The 24,316-nt window shown below is 41.7% G+C and overlaps 1 protein-coding gene across 2 annotated transcripts in view; it reads right to left on the bottom strand.

The window, feature by feature from the left end:
- Positions 1–23,443, bottom strand: part of B3GAT2 (beta-1,3-glucuronyltransferase 2) — a 161,102-nt gene extending 137,659 nt beyond the window's left edge. For both annotated transcript variants that reach the window (XR_003521490.1, XM_027602613.1), the window contains exon 1: positions 22,722–23,443. Coding sequence is in view for 1 of the 2 variants with exons in the window: in XM_027602613.1 (XP_027458414.1) it covers positions 22,722–23,324 (603 nt within the window). In the remaining variant the exon portion in view is untranslated. The remainder of the gene's footprint in view (positions 1–22,721) is intronic.
- Positions 23,444–24,316: the final 873 nt, after the last annotated feature.

Below are 24,316 nucleotides of genomic sequence, written 5' to 3'. Positions count from 1 at the left end.
TATCGATAATTAATTTTAATATAAATGGGCTAAATACATCAAAAGACACAGGGTGACTGAATAGATTAAAAAAAAAAAAACAAAACAAGATCCATCTATATGCTGCCTATAAGAAACTCATTTTAGACCTAAAGACACATACAAACTGAAAGTGAAGGGATGGAAAAACATATATCATGCAAATAAAAATTAAAAAGCCAAGGTAGCAATACATATATCAGACAAAATAGACTTTAAAACACAGACTATAGTAAGAGACAAAGAAGGGCAACACATAATAATAAAGGGATTAATCCAGTAAGAAGATAGATCAATTGTAAGTATCTATGCACCCAACATAGGAGCACCCAAATACATAAAGCAAATATAAACAGACATAAAGGGAGAAATGTACAGTAATACAATACGGGACTTGAACACCCTACTTACATTAATCTATAGATCATTCACACAGAGAATTAGAAGAAACGAGTGACTCTGAACAATACACCAGACTGGATGGACTTAACAGATACATACAGAACATCCTATCCTAATGTGCACATGTAACATTCTCCAGAATAGATCACAGGTTAGGCCACAAAAAATGTCTCAAATTAAAAAAGATTAAAATCACATCAAGCATTGCTCCAATCACAACAATATGAAACTAGAAATCAATTATAAGAAAAAAACACAAACACATGGAGGCTAAACAACATGCCACTAAGTGAATGGGTCAACAACAAAACCAAAAAGAGGAAGTACTAAACAAAGCCCAAAGTCAGTAGAAGGAAAGAAATAATAAAGATTAGAGTAGAAATAAATGAAAGAGAAAAGATCAATGAAGCCAAGAGCTGCTTTGTGAAAAGATAAAATTGGTAAAACTTGAGCAAGACATCAAGAAAAAAAAAAAGAGCACGAACTCACATAAGGACAAAATGAGAAAGAAATACCAATGCCACAGAAACACAAAGGATTATAAGAGATTATTAAAAATTTTATGCCAACAAATCGGACAACCTAGAAGACACTGATAAATTTTTAGAAACATACAATCTACCAAAACTGACTCAGGAAAAATAAAAAATTTGAACAGACTAATTACTAATAATGAAATTGAACTGGTACTGGAAAGCTCCCAACAAACAAAAGTCAAGGACTAGATGGATTCACAGGTGAATTCTATCAAACATTCAAAGAAAAGTTAATACCTATTCTTCTCAAACTTCTCAAACTATTCAAAAAAACAGACGAAGGAAAACTTCCAAATTCACTCTATAAGGACAGCATTACCCTGAAAATAAAAACCAGACAAGGACATAACAAAAAAAGAAAACTACAGGCCAATATTCCCTGATGAACACAGATGCAAAAGTCCTCAACAAAATATTAGCAAACCAAATTCAACAATATGTTAAAAAAAATCATTCACCACAATCAAGTGGGATTTATTCCAGGGATGCAATGGTGGTTCACTATTCACAAATCAATCAGTGTAATATATCATATTAACAAGAGTAAGGATAAAAAACATATGATCTCATCAGTAGATGCAGAAAATGCAACCAACAAAATTCAACAACCTTCGTGATAAAAACTCCCAACAAAGTGGGTTTAGATAATGAAGGACATATATAACAAACCCAAAGGTAACATAATACTTCATGAGGAAAGCTGAAAGCTTTTCCTCTAGGAACAGGTATAAGACAAGGATGTCCAATTTTATTCAATACTGGAAATCCTACCTGCAGCAATCAGACAAGAAACAAAAGGCATCCAAATTGATAAGGAAGAAGTAAAATTGTCTCTATTTGTAGATGACAAGATACTACCTATAAGGAAACCCGAAAGACTCCACCAAAAAAGTGTTAGAACTGGTAAATGAATTCAGTAAAGTTGCAGAATATAAGTTTCACTATACAAAATTAATGTACAAAAATCTGTTGCACTTCTATACATTAATAATGAAACAGAATAAAGAGAAGAAACAATTCCATTTCAACTGCATCAAAAAGAAAAAGATACCTAGGACTATTTTAAACCAAGAAGGTGAAAAACTTACACCCTGAAAACTATAAGATGTTGAAAGAAAATGAAGATGATACAAACAGATGGAAATCTATTCCATGCTAATGGACAGGAAAAATGAGCATCATTAAAACGTTCATACTACCCAAAGCAACCTACATATTTAATGCAATCCCTATCAAAATACCAATAGCATTTTTCACAGAACTAGAATAATCCTAAAATTTGTATGGAACCACAAAAGACCCCCAAACAGCCAAGGCAATCTTGAGAAAAAAGAACAAGACAGGAGGTATCACAATCCCCAATTTCAAACTATACTACAAAGCACTAGTAATCAAAACAGGTTGCTACTGACACAGACACATAGATCAATAGAATAGAGCCCCCAGATAAACCCAAAATTCATTTGGAATCTCAAGGGACCCCCAAATAGTCCAATCTTGTAAAAGAACAAAGTTGAAGGACCCACACTTCCTGATTTAAACACTTACTATAAAGCAACAACAATTAAAACAGTGCTACTGGCATTAAGACAGACATGTAGACTAATGGAATACAGAGCCCAGAAATAAAGCCTCACATGTATATTCAAATCATTTTTGACAAATGTGCCAAGGTTATTCAATGAGGAAAGGACAGTCTTTTCAACAAATGGTGCTAGGAAAAACTAGATATGCACATGCAAAATGAAGCTGAATCCCTACCTAACACTATGTACAAAAATTAACTCAAAATAGATCAACATTAATTACCTAAACATAAAAGCTAAAATTATGCAACTATTAGATGAAAACAGGGGAAAATAATGAATTTGGTGACAATTTCTTGGGTAAGACACTATATGCACAGGCAACAAAAACTAATTAAACTTCATCAAAATTTAAAACTTTAGGGCATCAAAGGACACTATCAACAAAATAAAAAGGCAACCCTCAGGACGGGAAAAAATATTTGCAAATCACATATCTGATACAGGGTTAATATACATAATATATGAAGAACTCCTAAAACTCAACAGAAAACAAAAACCAACCAAATTAAAAAAATGGGCAAAGGACATGAATAGACATTTCTCCAAAAACTACAAGCACATGGAAAGATGGTCAAATCACTAATCATCAGGAAAACACAAAACTCAAAACCACAAGGAGATACCACTTCATGCCCAGCTGGATGGCTATTATAAAAACAAAACACAAACAGAAAATAACAAGTATTGGCTATGATGTAGAGCAAGTTAAACCTGTGTGTCTTCTGTTGATGGGAATGTAAAATGGCGCCACTGTTATCTAAAACAGTATGCAAGTTCCCCAAGAAATTAAACATAGAATTATCCTATGACCGGGCAGTTCCACTTTCATTATATACACATAGAAGAACTGAAAGGAGAAACCTGAACAGAGAGCCATACAACAATGTTCACAACAGCACTCACAATAGCCCCCCTCAAAAAAATAAGGCATGAAATTTTGATATATGCTACAATGCAGATGAACTTTGAGGATCTTATGCTAAGTGAAATAAGCCAGACATAAAAGGACAAATATTGTATGATTCTACCTTACATAAGTTATCTAGACTAGTCCAATTCAGACAGAAAATAGACTACAGTTTACCAGGGAGGGGCAAATAGGGAGTTATTATTTAATGTGCACAGAGTTTCAGTCTGGAATGATGTACAAGTTCTGGAGATGGATGAAGGCAGTGGTTGCACAACAAAGTGAATGTATGTATATATGTATGTATGCCACTGAACTGTACACTTTAAAGTGGTTAAAATGGTAAATTTTACGTATATTTTCCTCACAATAAAAAAATTACAGAAATATTCAATTTTTGCTTCTCTCCCATTGTCCTTCACATCTACAGAAAAGACATATAATAAGAAAAAGAATAGGTACTTACTTTTTTATTTTTTTTTAAAGATTTTATTTATTTGACAGAGAGAGAGAGCACAAGCAGGTGGCGTAGCAGCAGAGGGAGAGGGAGAAGCAGGCTCTCCGCTGAGCAAGGAGCCCGATGTGGGTGGGGCTTGATCCCAGGACCCTGGGATCCTGACCCGAGTCGAAGGCCGTTGCTTAACCAACTGAGCCACCCAGGCACTCCAAAGGCACTTACTTTTAAATGTTACTGGATTTACAAGAGCCAACCAAATGAACACCTAGATTTGAAACTCGAGGACAATCAACTGATTTTCAGAGGAAACCCAGCATTGCTATAAAAACCTTATTATTGTCCACAGAAACCACAAGCCTCATCAACCCAACTTGTTAACATTTCCGTTTTTTAAATCCTTAAACAGAGAAATCGACCTGAAGACTGACAGAACTTTACAACTAAAGGGAGAGAAGAGGCCACATTGAAGAAGGTGGGAAGTTCAGAGACATGGTTTAGGAGAGAAATAGATCACAGGTGGTACAGACAGGAGGGAGTTGTGGTCATGGAAAAGGGTGAGAGAGAGCACGTGGGGGAATGCACAAGGAGATCACTTCCCCAAAACCACTGGCTTGGAAAATGAGAGAGGCTGAATTTTGTGAGTTCCTGCAACACATGGGGCTTAAAGCCTGGAGTTTTAAAGGTCAGCCAGCTTGGCCAAGACAAAGTGACAAAGCCCAGAGGGTACTGCACTGCTCTCGGAGAGAAGGCACGCAAACTACCTGAGTGGGGGGCACATGGTATGGAAAGAGCCATCTGAAGAATGCCTGGAGCACAGAGTGGGGAGATTATTCCCTCTTCTCAGAACGTGTCCCCGAGAGGCAGCATTCGTGGAGATGCCTCTCTGGGAACAAAGGAGCTGGCTGGCACCATTTCCCTTCCTTGCCCCTCAGCATAAACACAGAGCCACCTGTGGGAAGCAGCACAGCACAGACACTGGCTGCCTAACTTGCTTACACCAAGCCCCATTCCCCAGTACTCTGGTGGGACTGCCCTTCTCAGTCAAGTTTATCTCAGTCCCAGCACAGCAGGCCCCTCCCCCAGAAGACCAGCACAAACCCATGCCCACACTGAGTCTCCCAACCAGAGAGTTCTGCACAGCCTCAGTCCTTGTGGAAGTGGTGTCAGGTTTCATTTCAGAAGCAGACCAGAGCACACCTACTTAAACTCACCACATTCAGGCCAGGGACCAAACACTGCCCAAAGCAGGCAAGGAGAGGCAAGTTAGGAATGGCCTGAAGGGATAGAGCAGCCAAAACACAATAGCAGAGCACATGCAACACACACCAGAGACACTCCTTCAAGTGCCAGGCCCTGGGCACTACATGACCTCTTCTTCACAAGGCCATTACTTTCAGGAGCAGGAGATATAACTGGCTTTTCTAACACAGAGAAGAAGGCAGAGACTTGGACAAAATGCCAAGACAGAGGAATTTATCCCAAATGAAAGAACAAGATAAAGCCATGCCCAGAGATCTAAGAGAAACAGATTTAAGTAACATGCCTGTGGAGAATTTAAAGCAATTATCATAAGAATACTTAATGGGCTTGAGAAAAGAAAACATTAGTGAGACCCTCACCACAGAGATGAAAGAGTTAAAAAAGAATCAGAGATGATGAATGCAATAAAGGAGATTGGAGATGGGCTTGAAACAATGAACAGCAAGCTGAAAGAAGCAGAGGAACAAATTAGTGACCCAGAAGACAAAATAATGGGAAATAATGAAGCTGAACAAAAGAAAGAATTATGCAACATGAGAATAGACTTAGAGAACTCAGTGATTCCATTAAATGTAATAACATTAATATTATAGGAGTCCCAAAAGAAGAGAGAGAGAGAAAGAGGGCAGAAAATGTATTTCAAGAAATAAGAGCAGAAAACACACCTAATCTGGGAAAGGAAACAGACATCCAGGTCCAGGAGGCAGAGAAGTCCCATCAATACCACCAAGACAAGCTGTAATTAAATTTGCAAAATACAGTGATTAAAAAAAAAATCTTAAAAGCAGGAAGACAAAAGAAGTCCTTAACTTACAAGGGAAAAACCCATACAGCTAGCTGGAGATTTCTCAACAGAAACTTGGCAAGCCAGACGAGTGTGCCATGATATATTCAATGTCCTGAATGGGAAAAAATCTGCAGCTAAGAATACTCTGTCAGCAAGGTTAACATTCAGAATAGAAGGGGAAATAATGAGTTTCCCAGACAAACAAAAACTACAGGAGTTTGTGACCTAAACTATCCCTGCAAGAAATATTAAAGGGGACTTTGAGTGCAAAAGGAAAATGACAAAGAAAGGATCAGAGAAAAATCTCCAGAAACAACAAGATGAGTAATGAAATCAGCAGTAAATACATAGCTATCAATAATTACTCTGAATGTAAATGGACTAAATGCTCCAATCAAAAGACAAAGGGTGTCAGAATGGATTAAAAAAAACAAAACACCAAGATCCATCTATATGCTCCCTACAAGAGACTCATTTTAGACCTAAAGGCACCTGCAGATTGAAAGTGAGGGGGTGGAGAAACATTTATCATGCAAATTGATGTCAAAAGAAAGTCAGTAGCGGGGCGCCTGGGTGGCTCAGTCATTAAGCGTCTGCCTTCGGCTCAGGTCATGATCCCAGGGTCCTGGGATCAAGCCCTGCATCGGGCTCCCTGCTCAGCGGGAAGCCTGTTTCTCCTTCTCCCACTCCCCCTGCTTGTGTTCCCTGTCTCTCTCTCTCTGTCAAATAAATAAATAAAATCTTAAAAAAAAAAATTCAGTAGCAATACTTATATTGGACAAACTAGATTTTAAAATAAAGACCATAAGAAGAGACAAAAGAAGAGTATTACATAATCATAAAGTGGACAATCCAACAAGAAGATATGATTATAAATATTTATGCCCCCAACATGGGAACACCTAAATATATAAAATAATTAATAGCAAACATAAAGGAACTAATTGATGACACAACAATAGTAGGGGATTTTAACACCCCACTTAAATCAAAGGGCAGGTCATCTAAACAGAAAATCAAGGATACAGTTGCTTTGAATGACACACTGGACCAAATGGACTTAACAGATACAGTCAGAACATCCATCCTAAAACAGCAGAACACATGTTCTTTTCAAGTGCACATGGAATATTCTCCAGAAGAGATCACAAATCAGGCTTCAACAAATACAAAAAGACTGAAATCATACCTTGCACCTTTTCTGACCACAATGCAATGAAACTAGAAATCAACCACAAGAAAAAATTTGGAAGGAACACAAATACATGGAGGTGAAACATGCTACTAAACAATGAATGAGTCAACCAGGAAATCAAAGAAGAAATAAAAATGTGGGAACAAATGAAAATGAAAACACAATAATCTAAAACCTTTGGGATGCATCAAAGGCAGTCCTAAGAGGGAAGTATTAGCAATACAGGCCTACCTCAAGAAGTGAGAAAAATCTCAACTAACATTACCTTACACTTAAAGGAGCTAAAAAAGAACAAAGCCTAAAGCCAGCAGAAAGAAGATTAAAGCAGAAATAAATGATATAGATACTACAAAAGCAATAGACCAATGAAACCAGTAGCTGGTTCTTTGAAAAAAGTAATAAAATTGATAAACCTCCAGATACACTTACAAAAAAGAGAAAAAACAAAGTTAAATAAAATCACAAATGAAGAGAAATAACACCACAGAATACAACAAATATGAGAGAAGATTATGAAAGACTATGCCAACAAATTGGACAACCTGGAAGAAATGGATAAATTCCTAGAAGCATATAACCTACCAAAACTGAAACAGGAAGAGAGAAAACTTGAACAGACCAAAAACCAGCAAAGAAATTGTATCAGTAATTTAAAAACCCCAAAAATCAAAAGTCCAGGGCCAGATGGCTTCACAGGTGAATTCTACCAAACATCTAAAGAAGAGTTAATACTTATTCTTCTCAAACTCTTTCAAAAAATAAAAAAGGAAGCAAAACTTCCAAATCCATCCTATGAGGCCAGTATTACCCGGATACGAAAACCAGGTAAAGACTCCACTAAAAAAGAGTACAGGCCAGTATCCCTAATGAACATGGATGCAAAATTCTCAATAAAATACTAGCAGACCAAATCCAGCAATGCATTAAAAAGAATCATTAACGATGATCAACTGGGATTTATTCCTTGGTTGCAAGGGTGGTTCAACACTTGTAAATTGATCAATGTGATGATACACAACATTAATAAAAGAAATGGTAAGAACTATATGATCCTTTTAATAGATGCTGAAAAAGCATTTGACAAAGTAATACATCCGTTCATGATAAAAACCCTCAACAAAGTAGTTTAGAGGGAACATGACTTGAACATAATAAAGGCCATATATGAAAAACCTACGGCTAATATTATCCTCAATGGGAAAAAACAGAGCTTTTCCTCTGTGGTCAGGAACAAATAGATATGTCCAATCTCACCACTGTTATTTAACACAGTAGTGGAAGTTCAAGCAACAGCCATAAGAAAACAAAAAGAAATAAAAAGCATCCAAATCAGCACAAGGAAGAGGTCAAACTTTCACTATTTGCAGATGACATGATACTCTATGAAGAAAACTCAAAAGACTCCACCAAAAAATTGCTAGAATTGGTAAATTCAGTAAAGTCACAGGATACAAAATCAACATACAGGAATCAGTTGCATTTCTATACACCAATAATGAAACAGCAGAAAGAGAAATTAAGGAATCAATCCCATTTACAATTGCACCAAAAACCATAAGATACCTAGGAATAAACCTTACCAAAGAGGTAAAAGACCTACACTCTGAAAACTATAAAAGAGTGATGAAAGAAAAAGGAGATGACACAAAAAAATGCAAAGACATACCATGCTCATGGATTGGAATAACAATTATTAAAATGTCTACACTACCGGGCGCCTGGGTGGCTCAGTTGGTTAAGCGACTGCCTTCGGCTCAGGTCATGATCCTGGAGTCCCAGGATCGAGTCCCGCATCGGGCTCCCTGCTCGGCGAGGAGCCTGCTTCTCCCTCTGACCCTCTCCCCTCTCATGTACTCTCTCTCTCTCAAATAAATAAATCTTTAAAAAAAAAATGTCTATACTACCTAAAGCAATCTACATATTTAATGTAATCCCTATTAAAATACCAACAACGTCTTTCACAGAGCTAGAACAAACAATCCTAAAATTTGTATGGAAACACAAAAGACTCCAAATAGCCAAAGGAACCTTGAAAAAGCAAAGCAAAGCTGGAGGCATCACAATTCCAGACTTCCAGTTATATTACAAAGTTGTAGTGATCAAGACAGTATGGTACTGGCAGAAAAACAGACACATAGATCAATGGAACAAGACAGAAAACCCAGAAATGAACCCACAACTATATGGTCAACTAATCTTTGACAAAGCTGTAAAGAATATCCAATGGGAAAAAGACAGTCCCTTCAATAAATAATGTGAAAACTGGACAGCAACATGCAAAAGAATGAAACTAGACCACTTTCTTACACCAAACACAAAAATAAATTCAAAATGGATGAAAGACCTAAATGTGAGACCTGAAACCATAAAAATCCTAGAAGAGAACACTGGGCATCAGAAGAGAACACAGAAGAGAACCTCTTTGACATCCATAGCAACTTCTATTCTAGATATGTCTCCTGCGGCAAGGGAAACAAAAGCAAAAATAAACTATCGGGAGTACATGAAAATAAAAAGCTTCTGCATAGTGAAGGAAATAATCAACAAAACTAAAAGGCAATCTCTAGAATGGGACAAGATATTTGCAGATGAAATATCTGATAAAGAGTATCCAAAATATATAAAGAACTGCTAAAACTCAATACCCCAAAATGAATAATCCAATTAAAAATGGGCAGACGACATGGGTAGGTATTTTTCCAAAGACGACATACTGATGGCCAACAGACATATGAGAAAATGCTCATCATCACTGATCATCAGGGAAATACAGATCAAAACTACAATGAGATACCACCTCACACCTGTTAGAATGGCTAAAAACAACAACACAGGAAACAACAGATACTGGCAAGGATGCAGAGAAAGGGGGACCCTCCTACACTGTTGGTGGGAATGCAAGCTGGTGCAGCCACTTATATGGAGGTTCCTCAAAAAGTTGAAGAGAGAGCTACCCTATGACCCAGCAATTGCACGACTAGGGATTTACCCCAAAGATACAAATGTAGTGATCTGAAGGGGCATGTGCACCCCAATGTTTATAGCAGCATTACCTACATTAGCCTAATTACAGAAAGAGCCCAAGTGTCCATTGACTGATGAATAAATAAGATGTGGTATATACATACAATGGTATATTAGCCATAAAAATGAAATCTTGCCATTTGCAATAACATGGATGGAGCTAGAGTACAATACTAAGCGAATTTAGTGAGAGAAAGACAAATACCATATGATTTCCTAATATGTGGAATTTAAGAAACAAAAGAAACGAGCAAAGGGGAAAAAAGAGAGAGGCAAACCAAGAAACAGATTCCCCACAACAGAGAGTAAACTGATGGTTCCCAGAGGGGAGGTGGGTGGGGGGATGGGTGAGAGAGGTGATGGGGATTAAGAGAGCACCTGCTGTGATGAGCACCGGATGATGTATGGAAGTGTTGAATCACTATATTGTACACCTGAAGCTAGTATTACACTGTATGGTAACTAACTGGAATTTAAAGAAAAACTTTTAAAAAATCCTTAAAGAGGAAAACGAGCATAAAAGTTAAAAATCACAGAGCCTATCTTTTCAGTATGTCCAGCAGGAATGAAAGGTAAACAGTTAAATAGAACCATTCAAGGAAAATGAAAAGAATTAATAGAACATGAGCCCCAAATACCAGCTCCAATGACTGTGACTAGAACTTCTCTGCAAAGCAAGGCTGCAGCACCCCCAGCAGAAAAAGACTCCCCGGGGAGGTCTCTAGAACTTTTGCCAGTGTGAACAGATGTAGCTGAGGAACTTTCCAAAGTTATAAAAATATCCCCAAACTGTCATTTGACCTTTAAAAATGACACTGGCATTTCAATCTTGCAATGCCAAGTTTATTTAGATGATAAACAACACATCCACACATGGATCATACTTAAATTCCCTTTCCCATCAGCTGACAGCAGCATCGTGAGGCCACGGAGACTGTCAGGGTTGGTACAGCCACGGTGGCTCAGGGTTTTCGGACATTCTGCCTTCTGGAGCCTTTCCAAAGCTCCTGTGGCCACCAACTTCTGATAGAAGCATATGACCAAATGGACAGGGACGTTGCCCTATTTGCCCACTTTCCAGGTATATCAGCTCATTTAAATGTCACAACAACCACCTACATTTATATCAGGCCCTGTAAGGCAGCTGAATATTAGGGCTTTTCCTCATTTGTAAGATAGATAGCACAGTTCCTACCTCAGAGATACCATGAAAATTAAACAGCGTACACACCCAAACACTCGGGCAGGGCCTAGCACACGGCAAGCCATCAGAAAACATCAGTCCAGTTCCCCTGAGGTCAAGAGCACACATTCTCCAGCTCCTAACTTAGTGCTCTTTCTACCAAAACTGCAGTTTTCAAACTTGGGGTGCATGGTCCCTGAATATATATAAAGACTTTCCATGTAATATTTGAGCACACAGCTTTAAGGGAATAAATTCTCAGACCCTCAACATTCTTACTTGCTTTCCTAAAACTCAATTCTCAGGTAAAAGGGCAGGTTCTTCTTCCCCCTGCTCTGCTCCCACGTCACAGAAAAAGGTCAACTTCTCACCCACCCTGAATCATATTAAATGCACTGTCCCACCATGGTCAAATCTCTAGGGCACTAAACAAAGGTAATTAGAAACATTGTTGTCTTTATTAAGAAAGTTAATGTCTTTAATGAATGAGTAATAAATCCCTTTGGAAGACAAGAGGTTTCTAATTATTTGCTTTCAACAAAATTGAAGGCGACCTAATGTCATCAATAGATCATTAAATATTTGTTTGCTAAGAGATAACCATATGGTTTTTGCTTAGAGCTTGAGAGTTCAAAAAACTGAAGAACACCACTACAAGAAAATGCTTTCCATCTTACTTCTTTATGTAGACAAGGTTGACCTAATGAGAACAGAATTATGTTAAACCCTATCTTTCCGGCAATCAGTAATATTCATCAGTGAATAGATATCAACAATAAAATGCTCCATCCATATCATTAAGAATCCAATTTCCAATAAACGTAGCTTTTATGCTTAAGTTAATTATCCAAGTTGGCAACATTTATGGGTTTTTTATTACAAATGAGTAACAATTTCACAAAAATGATATGTACTCATATGCATGACATTTATGTTGTTTTGATTACTTGTTTATTGCTACTAATTGTACTGTTAACTCAATCTTAAAGAATTTTTAAGACCTTAGTTTATAGCCATAGGAATTTTTTTTTTTTAATTTAAATTCTAGGGGCGCCTGGGTGGCTCAGTTGTTAAGTGTCTGCCTTTAGCTCAGGTCATGATCCCAGGATCCTGGGATCAAGCCCCTCGTTGGGCTCCCTGCTCAGCGGGAAGCCTGCTTCTCCCTCACCCACTCCCCCTGCTTGTGTTCCCTCTCTCGCTATATCTCTGTCAAATAAATAAAATCTCTAAAAAAAAAATTTTAATTCTATCTATAATCATTTTTGTTATTGCAGATATGTGTGACTAGAGGATCAATAAAGGACCTTGAACCTCAAAATATTATGCTAAGATAAAATTCTGAGGGAAAATGGAAATAGAAAAAGGAATATAAAATTTCCAGATGTTACTGAAAAGTCTATCAATGTTGACTATAAACTGTTACAGTTTTTATAATATCCACTGTATGTATTTAGTTTTCATAAATAAATGTATTTATAATTCACTAAAACTTACATGCTTTGCAACTATTTTAAGTGATTTAAAAAAATTTAGACATCAATTTGAAAACATCCTAGAGAGTGTATAATTTTACTAAAATCTTTTAGGAGTTATGCGAACAGAAAATGGTGAGGATCACTGCACCAGATCCCTGGGCGTGACCACAATTCTTGTAAGAGACTGATGTGGAGGGTGCAGGGTCTATGAAGAAAGAACTGGGAGAGTACTCCCAGCATTTGCAGGCAAGGAGGCAATGAGAGGACCCTGTGGGTAAAAACACACACACACACACACACACACGACCCTGTGGGTAAACACACACACACACCCCACACACACTCCAACTGCTACATTCCCAATTCTGGCAGGAAATAAGCTTCAAAAGCTTTGTAAGCTTTTTACTTATGAAAATGTAAGCAATATTTGAAAAGAGAGAAACAAGCTCAGGGTAGACTTCCCAATAACTGCCAGTCAGCTGAAGGCCAGCTCAGTGTCCCACTTAAGGCCGGAGGGTGCTGGGCACAAGGTGAGGCTGTCAAAATGGATCCTCTCTGCCTTCTGCAACAGGTGATGGAAAGAGGAATTCTCCTGACCTTCCCATCCCTAGCAAATGACCTCAAAAATCAAGCTATTGCTTCTAGTCATGTGCTTTAAAAATAGATTCATTGCATTCTTCCCTTTAATTTGCCCTCTCCTTTGTAACATACTATCTCTGATTCATTCAGTCATGCCAGAAAGAACCTATCTTGCAACATGCTCTGGGACGAAGCTAGGTCCTAGGACTGCCAAGTAGCTAAAAATCACTCCTAGGACCTGGTCTGAGCTACATGCAGGTCAACTTCCTAGCTCTCATACACATATTAATCAGCTTCAGACCTCTGAACCCACAGGAGAATCAGCCTTCCACCTCCTCTCAACCTAAAATGTCCTTTAAGATGCTTTCTACTCTCTCGGATCCTCCCAGGACTCTTTGTAGACAAGCCCCGTTTAACTTTTGTCCCTCTAATCACTTTGGTAACACCCAGTGGTGTAATTAAGACACCCAATTTATGTAGTTCCACTTGGGTACAGACTAATTTGGGAAAGTCAGGCACCTGCACCTCCTCCTTGCCTCCAGAAATACAGTCCAGATCTCAGAAACAGAGTATTTAGAGACATCTAACGAAACAGTGCAGGCAGAGATTTGATATATACCTCTTAACGGGGGCAGTCACCCACAGGAGAACAAGGGAAAAAGAACTAATACTTGTAACTTGCCAATAGGTCAGTATTTAAATGAGGCAGGCAGCTCTTGCCAAAATCATGCAACCACCGAGCGGTAAAGCTGGATTTGAACACGGGGCTCTTTAACTCCCAAGTTCCTACCTAAGCTCCCCACCAGCCTCCAGTGTGAAGAGGCCTAGCACTCAACTGGTTCACAACACCTTCACATACCTCCTGCCCTCTGCACGGGCTTTGCCAGGAATGCTCTGCTATATATGCAAATATTCACAGGCCTTATCTCTCTCTCTCTCTCCTTTTTAGCATGAAAGCTCTTAGAGTCAGCATAGGGGCCACATTTATCTTTAAGTTACTATTTACGGGGCACCTGGGTGGCTCAGTGGGTTAAACAGCTGCCTTCTCGCAGCTCCCTGCGCAGGGGGAGCCTGCTTCTCCCTGTCCCTCTGCTCCTCCCCCGACTCATACTCTCTCGAGCCCTCTCACTCTCAAATAATAAAATCTTTTTTTAAAATATTTTATTTCAGAGAGAGAGAGAGAGAGCATGAGAGAGAGACAGCATAAGCGGGGGGGGGGGGGGGGTAGAGGGAGAGGGAGAAGCAGGCTCCCTGCTGAGCAAGGAGCCGGAGGCGGGACTCAATCCCAGCACCCTGGGATCATAACCTGAGCCAAAGGCAGACGCCTAACCGACTGAGCCACCCAGGTGCCCTCAAATAATAAAATCTTTAAAAAAAAAAAGAATGAAGGTGAAATAAGGATGTTTTCAGACACACACACAAAAAAACCCAAGCATTTTTCTTAAAAAAGTCACTATTTAAAAGGCTCAGTATAATCCTAGACACATAACACAGACTTCAAAAGTGTTATCTGACCAACAATCTCTGTTCAGGGCTCCTTTTGAGGAACAGATTCCTTCTGTAAGAGAGCCCCTCAGCTTCTAATCTCCCTGTAACTCATTCACTTATTCAACAAGTATTTAATGAGCATTTACTACATGGCAGGCTCTGCTCTGAGTGCTAAAGATACAACAATGAACAAAAGAAAATGCCTACCCTTATGGGGTTTAGACTGTAGTGGAAGAAATGGTCAACTGAAATACATATACCACATTATATAATGTGATGTTAAGCACTATAAAAGAATCCATAACAGTCTAAAATACCACTTCCTTGGAACAACTAGATGAACAAATACTTATAGTTTTTCTACTAATTTACTCCCCCCACCCCTATCCAACTTGTTTAAAAAGTTAAAGGCCAAAGATTTGCCTGATGGGTGATCTAAAAACCAGATGGGAAAAAATGAAAGCATACTCCTTGCACTGCTATGTACACATTTTTCAAAGCCACAGATTTACACAAAAAAATGAAGACTTCTTTTCTTTATAGGACAGGCTTGGGAAGAGATGCTAACTCTTCCCCCAGAACTAAGTATCTCACTTGGCATGTAGGAGATGGGGCCGCGGCTGCCTACTCCTCCATCCCATCCCCTCTCGTCAAGGACATCTTTCTGTTCTCTGGATATTCGCAAACCCTCTTTGCTCAGGTTCTTAACTATGGCTCCCTCCACTTGGAGGGCTCTTCCCCGCTGCCCTGTCACCCACTAGGCCCCATCATCCTTTAGGTCTCAGCTCAAAAGTCACTTCTACAGTCACTCCACATTACAACCTACAACCCCATTAGCTGCCTCTGCTCTACGCTCCCAGGCATCTGCATTTCTCTCAACAGGCACTGATCCTAGCACGCATATTTAGTCCAGACACTTGATCTGTGAGGACTGGGAGGCACCCTCTCTGTTCACAGCTGTATTACGCCCTGTCATGATAAAGCACAGGGCCTAGCACACAGTAGATGCTCAATGAACATTTGTCAAGTGGAGAAGGCATACTAATTATATTCAAATATCTTCTCATTGTGAAGACACAATTTATAAATACCTGCCTTTCAGAATGAAGGAACGAAGGTCTTAGTTTCTGTACGTAACATACATTACTATTTAGAGTTCTCTTTCCACTGCTGGAGATTGAGAAAACAAAAAACAAAAAACTTTGAAGTTTTCAGTTATTTTGAAGAAAAGACCAAATAACCAAATGAACAAATAAGATCAGGAAGAGAACCTGATCACCCTCCTCAGCACAGACATCGCCAAGGTATTCCTAACATGCAAAAAGACTCAACCAATGATTTATTCATTTTATTTTTAATCCAGGGAAATTCCTAAGCCCCAAAAAATAACAGACAAGAAAATTAAGCCTTCTGTCAACAAGTGACCAGTCTGGTGCACCTGACAGTGCGGGCCATCAGTGGCCAGCATAACCACTGGCTGGAGGTTCCTACAAGTACATCTTCGTGCTCCAGGAAGGAGCCGCCTCAGCCTCCATGGGAGAGAGCAACCAGCAGGTGTCTGTATCCTACATGAGCTTCAGCTCAGACTGACTTGGGTACCCAACTCCTGCCATGTGAAATAATTCAGTACTGTCCCTGACGCCCATTCTACCCCAACAATTCTTCTCCCATTCAATTCTGCCTGTCCTGAAAAGATACGTGCTCAGTAGCTATAGTTGCTAATATATATCTATCAAGTGAGGGAAAAAATTAATTTTAATGTTTTATCTTCTTGCAGAAATGGTCCTTTCTTGCTCACAAGAATAGTTTTAAAAAGCACACATATTATATATATATAAAAGCACATATTTTATATATATATAAAAGACTACAGTTTATATACTAACCTAGCAGTTTTCACCTGACTTGAAAAAAAAAATCTAAAAATCCAATGGGCTATAAATGAGATAATGTGAAATGAAATAAAATGTTCGTAAGATCAAGTGATATTAGGGGGGAAAAGGTCGAAAAGGAAAATTAGAAGTTGATATGTCCAAGAAGACAGACCTGAGTTTAAGTGTGGCAGGAGACAGCAACAATGTTAGAACATTCCTGTTGAGGGGCGCCTGGGTCGTTCAGCTGGTTAAGCATCTGACTCTTGATTTCAGCTCAGGTCATAATCTCAGGGTTGTGAGATCAAGCCCCGCCTTGGGCTCCGGGCTCAGTGGGGAGTCTGCTTGAGATTCTCTCCCTCTGCCCCTTTCCCCACTCTCTTTTTCTAAAATAAATAAGTCTTTTAAAATAAATAAATACCCCTGTTGATCAAATGCTTTATTTACCACATTGATATATTTCTATCCGACTGTAATGTTAAATGAGATAAGCCTCAGGAAGGTCAAAAACACAGGCTCTAGGGGCCCCTGGGTAATGCCAGGTGCCAGTCTGTTAAGCGTCCAACTCTTGGTTTAGACTCAGATGGTGATCTCAGAATCGTGAGATGGAGCCCCCGTGCTGGGCTCCATGCTCTCTCCCCCTCTGCCCCACCCCTGGAATAAATACATCTTTAAAAAAAAAAAAAAAAAAAAAAAAAAGGGCACACTCTAGAACCAGAGGACTTGGGCTCCAAATTCTGTCTCTGAACAGCTGCATGACCTGTTCAAGTTACTTCCAGGCATTTCTACTCAACTATGATATAAGGATGCCGATTATACCAGTCAGAGTAAATGACTATATTAGATTCCTGAGGCACTCTTAAAAATCTCTGGGGTCACCAAAGTACTATGCTCAGACCTAAATATCAGCAGTAGGATGAAAGAATAGGAACATACCAGTACCTACCTCAGGGGCTGTTGTGAGGAACAAAGAAGTTAAAACACATAAAGGAACAAAGAAGTTAAAACCCTAAGGGTGGTTCCTGGCCCATAGTGAAGTGCTGAACTGATGTCAACTGCATTCTGCCTGTATCCATGGGAAAGAGTATTTTAACATTTATTTTAAATTATGCACAAGAACTACCAGGTATGAACAATGGATTATCTTCATTTATTGCTGTGAATTGGAAATCTGTTCTAAACCTACCTATTTACCTACCTACCTACGGACTGGTGTAACAATTTTATTTGTGTTTTGGAGGGAGGACTTGAGATCCATGCAAAACTTAAATATCATGCTTCAACAGCATTGCAAATCAAGTATATAATGTGTTAACTATACAGACTGAGCAAATATTTCCTCAGACTTCAAAACGTTTGAATAGACATATCTGAACATTATTGAATTCTGTATCAAAAAAAAAAGCACTACTTGAATACCACCTGGAATAGTTAATAAGACCATTGCCTTTGGTTCTTCTATTTTGCTTTTGCAGCATGCCTTAAAAGCAATTACTATTCCATTACTGTTCACACTAGAGAAAATTTACCAGCTTGTAATTTAGAGGCAAGTGGAGTAGACAGAAGAAAATGGAGTCACCCACTATAGATTCCAAGAAAGAGACAAGAGTCTAAATGTTTAAAAGACACACGTTCATTGCACCAAACAATCATCTGGGCTTGTCTTCATGTCTATTCATGAGAAAGGATAATCAGTGAAAAGCAGGTTGGAGGACAAAGAATGATGGAAGAAGACAACAAGAGGAGGCAGAAGAGAGAATGTCTTTTAAACCCAAATTGTTATTTCTGGTCCATTAAAATCTCAAAATCCAAATGAAAACTGGTCTTCATAGAAAACTCAAAAATTAGCCCTAACTCAAGTACTATACACCCAGGGAGAATACAGAAAATCTTGAGATTTAACACTGACAGACTAAGAAAATTGGCTGCAGTTTTAGAAAATTCTCACGTTTTTATCAGCCCTACAACAGGATTATTAATATGGTTTTAGATGGGGAGAAATAAAACACAAAGGGCATATTTCAGGTAACAAAAGAGTCATTTTATGCTACACCTAAGAGATTCTTTTAGGTTTCTTCACTTCGAAAAGATAATTACCCTACACTAAGTAACAGTAACAAAGGTAAAAGTAAAGGTAGATCTCTGGTCTTCTTTCAAGAAACACTGGCAGAATTTACTACTTGGGGGGAAGTGCCAAACATTGTATATTTGAATATCCTTTGGATTGTGGCTCTAATAAGCTGCATATAAAGAGGGGAGCATACTGATGCTTCAGGAAAAGAACGAGACAGAAAATTAAACCTCAACTCCTCCACCTGCTCAGCACACAAATAGCTTAACTGCACCCAACAGAAAAATCGAAACAAAGGGCCTCTTTAGTTCACTGTTTGCCAGAAAGGCATCTTCAAGATGCCTTCTCATTAACTGAGTCCTTTCACCCACCCCCCCTTAAGTGTCTCACTGTTGGCCTGTCTTCCAGTCTTTGCTCATTACATTTAAAAAAATTTTAAAGTTTTTTCTTCTTGCTGGGAAAGGACTGTTTTTTAACCTTTCGATTCAATTGATTTCCAAAGGTGAAAGCAACTTCACCTGAAAAGCATCAGCTTTAAACTCAGGAAACACTGGAAGGTTTTCTAGCGAAGAACAGAAGTCTCATCAATAGTGTTATTGAAAATATAACTAGATAGAGAGCCACATTTATCTGCAGTTGTCGCTTGTATTAAAGTAGCTTAAATCCTTCACAAAGAAGCTTTTCCGGGGGGTTAGAAAGAGAGGGTGCTCGGGCAGGCAGGATTATCTGCGATCTGTAGTGTAAAACCCCTCCGTGCCACAGGGAGAGCAGAAGGACCTGCTGGGATACTGCAAACCTGAAAAACCCTGTCCATCTCCTCCAACGGACAGTCCAGTTTCTGTGGCTACCACTCCCCCCACAGCTTCATTTGCAAGTGGATTCGGCTGCTAAGGTAGCATTATTTCGATGCAAATATTTCTTTCCTGGCAGCACAGCTCAGTTGAGAAGGGAGGCTGAACATCAGTTAGCGGTATGAAGAAAGCAGCTCTCCAGTTACCAGGGAGAAATAATTGAACACAGATTGCCTGTTGTGCCTTTAATTTAATTTGGAGACCTTTCATCTTTTAGTTTCCTTCATTTGCAGCCAATGCTTAGCGAGCTAATTTGTACCTGGTTCATTTTCCTCCTTTTATCTTATCTACATTAACATCAACCATGGAAATTAGAAGCACTATGAATAAAAGATGAAGCCTGACTTGGGACATTCTCTCAAGTACCGTGAATTACTTAAAAACTAATTTGTGTGTACGCACAATATGGAGGACTGAGATCTATACACCTCGCCTCTACATCATCCTTTATCAGCATCTTCCTTTCCCCCCAAGGAGTTGCAGCTTTTAGATGTTTTATCTAGTCCTACCTGTTCTCCAAGAAAGCAATGTCTAGACTATAAGCCACATGAAATCATTAATCTTAGAACGGATATAAGGTAGACCACCCCATTACCGCACAAATCCAAGGATGCACAAATCCCACTAACCTGACTTTTTAGAGAGTTCAATATCACTTGCCTTACAGGGAAAAGAATGCGTTGCAAACAAGGAAAACTGAATGTATCAACATATACGCATGGTGAACAGATGCCCACTCTGTCCAAAAACACTGTGTGTAGGGGAGGATGAGAGGTGGTGGAGAAAGGGACTAGTCTTGAAATTACTGTCCGGGAGTGGCCTCTGGGAGCTACAGAATTTCAATTCCAAGCGTATCATGTGTATGACGTTTTTTTAAACAGTCCTTCTGTCGTATATTTTGTACCACTTGGCACCTCTCCATAAAAAAAGAGTTGCACGTGCTCTTAAGTTTGATTTTTTTCATTACTTCTTACTGTACAAAATTTTAGTCTTAATAAGTTTTGCATTTTTTTTCCCTTTATAGTTTCCTCTGGGCCACTACTATTTTTCCTCCTCACCCTCTCCTCCTTTATATTCTTTCTCTTTTTCCAGTGGACCAATGAAAAAATCTACTGGGTTTTTCTCTTGCTGCTTTAATATCCCCCACCAACAAGCCTTCCTTGCAGTTTGGGAAGCACCAAAGAAAGACTGGGCTCCATTGTTTCACCGCCTGGAACACCAGCTCTCACACTCAACTAACCCCTCACACCAGTGCGCTAGAACCTGGAGATAAACTGAAAAATCACTCCTTCACAGTCCATCCCCCTAAAAAGTTTATTAATAAGATGTGCATTATGTATGCCAAGACCACACATTTCTACAAGTAAGGCAACTTCCAAGTTCCGAGGCAACTTCCAAGGGTAAAAAATTTAAAAAAAATTAAAAAAAAAACTTTGAAGTTTAAAATTATGGTGTATTGAAATGTAAAGGTCTTTGCTTCAGAATACAAACCACCGTATCTTTTGGGGAAAGAGTATGTAAGCAGGATCAAAATTGAAGCCCAACTTAAAGAAAAATCAGATTCTCTCTCTGATCTTGGTTATAATAAAGACTACCCCCTACAATGTCAAGCTTATCTTATTATATATTATTTATTTCTTCTGAAGGAACATGGAAAGAAAGCCCTACATTGCAAAAAGTTGAAGAAAGGATGGAAAGGGATTACTGGTCCTTTTATTCATGAAGGAGAGGATGAATAGAAATGAAGGAGGCAACTGCCCTTAAAAAATGGATTCTTAAAAGCCACATAGGCAGAAAAATTAAACTGAAAGGGTACAAAGTCACTCTGTCCTGAGGTTAAGAAAGCCAAACAGATATTAGGATGAAGTTGTGGGGCATTTATGTTTACTAGACACACACACTGGCAGGGCGGGGGGTGTGATGGAGTCTCAGAGGCAGGAGGTCAAGGAATTTGGGATAGAGGAAAGCAAGTCCCACCAAGTGTCAAAGAATCCCAAGTTTTTCTTTTTCCCCCCAGGTATCCTTGTGTATAAGGAAAGTGAAAACCATGTAATCCCGACTCATTCACAGAACACACACAGACTGCAAAATACCAGCCTCAAGAAGTAAAACCTGTCCTAACCCCCTGCTGGCTCTGTGCATGAGTGGCCTTCCAAGGGAAAAGAGCCATTTAGGCGGCAGGGGACCGCGCTGCACCCCAGGACCTCACAGGGAGCACCAGGATGCAATGGGCAGGCGCAAGAGTGGCCTTGCCCAAGAGAGGCCTTAGAGAAAGGTTCAGAAAAAGAACGGGGCTGGCTTCCTCATGATTCGGGCTGCAGAAAAACAACCACAGGGCACAACAGTCTCAACTCATTTACCAGAGGTTTTCCTTGAAAAAGAGGCAATCTTCAGAATCAGAAAGGGCTTTTGTGGGGTGCAGGAAGAGATAAGAGGTTGGACCCCCCACCCCACACACACACCCTGGAGAAGTCACTGTTTTCACTCTAACCATTTCCGTGCCAGCGGGCTGTAAGAGAGAAATTTGTCTCCGGGATGATTTTTAGTCAGCATCTCCACCTTCCTCCCTGTATGGTTCTAGACTCGAGAATACACCAAGCCCCCCTGCCCAGTGAGCTGGGTCCCTCCGCGACCTGTTCCTGACAGCGTGCCTCCCCCAGGGACTCTCTCTGCCATCTGGGCTCCCTCCTCAAGCCAGCCAGAGCCTCGTTCCTGGAAATACCCTCGCGCCTCACCTGTGCTACTCCCTCGGCTCAGTCTCAAGACCAGGTGGACTGCGAAGCCCCTGGTCACACACTCCCTCCCTTGCGCCACAGCGGTCCTCTCGTCCACTCTCCACCCCCAAGGCCAGCGTAAACACGCCAGGGCCAGCGGAAGCTGCAGGCTGCCCGCGAGGAGCGCTCCACCTGTACTCCCGAATGGGAGTACGGAAAAGTGAGAACTCACAAGTGCAGCCGCAGCCCCGCCGGCCCCGAGGCCCCTCCTGCGCGCCCCCCCCGCCCCCAAGCTGGGGCGGGCCGGCCGCTACCTCTTGAAACAGCTCCAGACTGTAGGTGTTGTCGTCGTCGGCGAAGAAGAGCACTCCGGGCTGCGCGCGCTGATGCTGGTGCCTCTGGCGCAGCCAGGCGAGACCGGCGTTACGCTGCTCGGTGGCGCGAGGCAGTCCGGGCCTCTTGTAGCGCCGCGGTGTGGGCACGTGCAGGTGCGTGCTGGGCAGCCCGGCCCGCGCCAGGAAGCGGCTCACCAGCTCGCTGCGCGCCGCCGCGTCCTCCACCAGGATCCAGTGCAGCTGCGCCACCTGGCGGAAAGTGTTGGCCAGGCGGGTCAGCTCGGCTTTCTGCACCGGGCGGCTGTAGGTGGGCGTGATGGCATAGATGGTGGGCAGAGGCGGCTCGGGCCGTGGCTGTGGCCGCGACTCGTTGCGCTTCTGCCAGCCGCGCCCGGGGCCGCTGTCGGGGCCGCCCCTGCGGAGCGGGAGTCGGGCGCCCCCGCGGCCCACCACGTAGGGAGAAAAGTAGGGGCGCGGGGTGAGCGGGGGCGCGGGCCTGCGCGTGTCCACGTCGAGCATGATGATGACGATTAGGATCCAGGGCAGGAGGATGAAGAAGCGGCTGAACAGCACGGACTTCATGGTGCGCTCTTCGCTGGCCTCTCGGACGCCCCTGAGAGGGGCGAGATGGAGGACCACAGCGCGCAGTTTGGACGACGGCGGCGCCCGCACTCAGGAAGCCGCGGCGGGCGCGTTCTCCATGGGGTCTGAGGATGCTGCGGGGGCCGAGAGCCTCGGGTCTCAGGCCCCTGGCGTGGGAGATCGGTGCAGGGGCCGAGAAACTAGGGCTACAGGGAGTGCAGGCGGGCAGACGCCGTCCCCCGATCCCGGTGAGTCGGCGGGAAGCGGGACTCTGTCCAGCCGCGCGCTGCTGGCCCCGGAGTTGCGCGGAGCGCCAGGAAAGCGGTGATCCCCCGCCGCTCTCTCTGAAGAGTGGGAGCTGGGAACCGGCCCCAGGACTCCTTGCCACTCCCGTCCCGTGGCGCTGCGGCCAAAGGAACTCCAGCGGTGTGCTCCCAGTGAGCTCTCTGGGGGGGGGGGGGGGGGCGCTGAGGGCTTTCCTGGGTCACATCCCAGCTGGGTGGGCGAGGACCGGGAGGGGACGCCGGAGATGTTGTGCCCCCAGCTCTGCTCGCGCGCCGCAGCGGAAGCCTGCACTCCGGTCCTTCTCGCTTGTCTTCTCAGACCCTCTCCCGGCTCCGGCAGCAAGATCCCAAAGCAAGGAAAGAAAGAAAAAGCGAGGGGGCGGGGGCGCTGCAGACTCCGGCGTCCTCCCAGTCCTCCCTCCTGTGGGAAGACAGCAGCGCTGCTACTGGCGGAGAGGGGCTGCGAGGGGGGCCCCGGCTCTCCGCGGGGTCTGCCGCTGACGGCCCCGAGAGCTGGCTCTGGAGGCGGCTGCTGCACCGCCGAAGGAGCGGGAGGAGGGTCCTCGCGGAGCTGCACGACCTGCGGGAAGGGCTGGATGCTCGTTCGCTGATCTCCGCGCACTCGTAGCTTTCTGAAATACTGCAAGGTCTTTAGAGATCAGCCAGGAAACCCCATTCACGTGCGGAAAACTCGGGAGACCTAGGGTG

The sequence above is a fragment of the Zalophus californianus genome, chromosome 7 (genome assembly GCF_009762305.2).
Source record: "Zalophus californianus isolate mZalCal1 chromosome 7, mZalCal1.pri.v2, whole genome shotgun sequence".
In the NCBI taxonomy this organism is placed as follows: Eukaryota; Metazoa; Chordata; class Mammalia; order Carnivora; family Otariidae; genus Zalophus; species Zalophus californianus.
The sequence above is the reverse complement of the archived record's forward strand: the minus strand, read 5'-3'. Positions and strand labels throughout refer to the sequence as shown.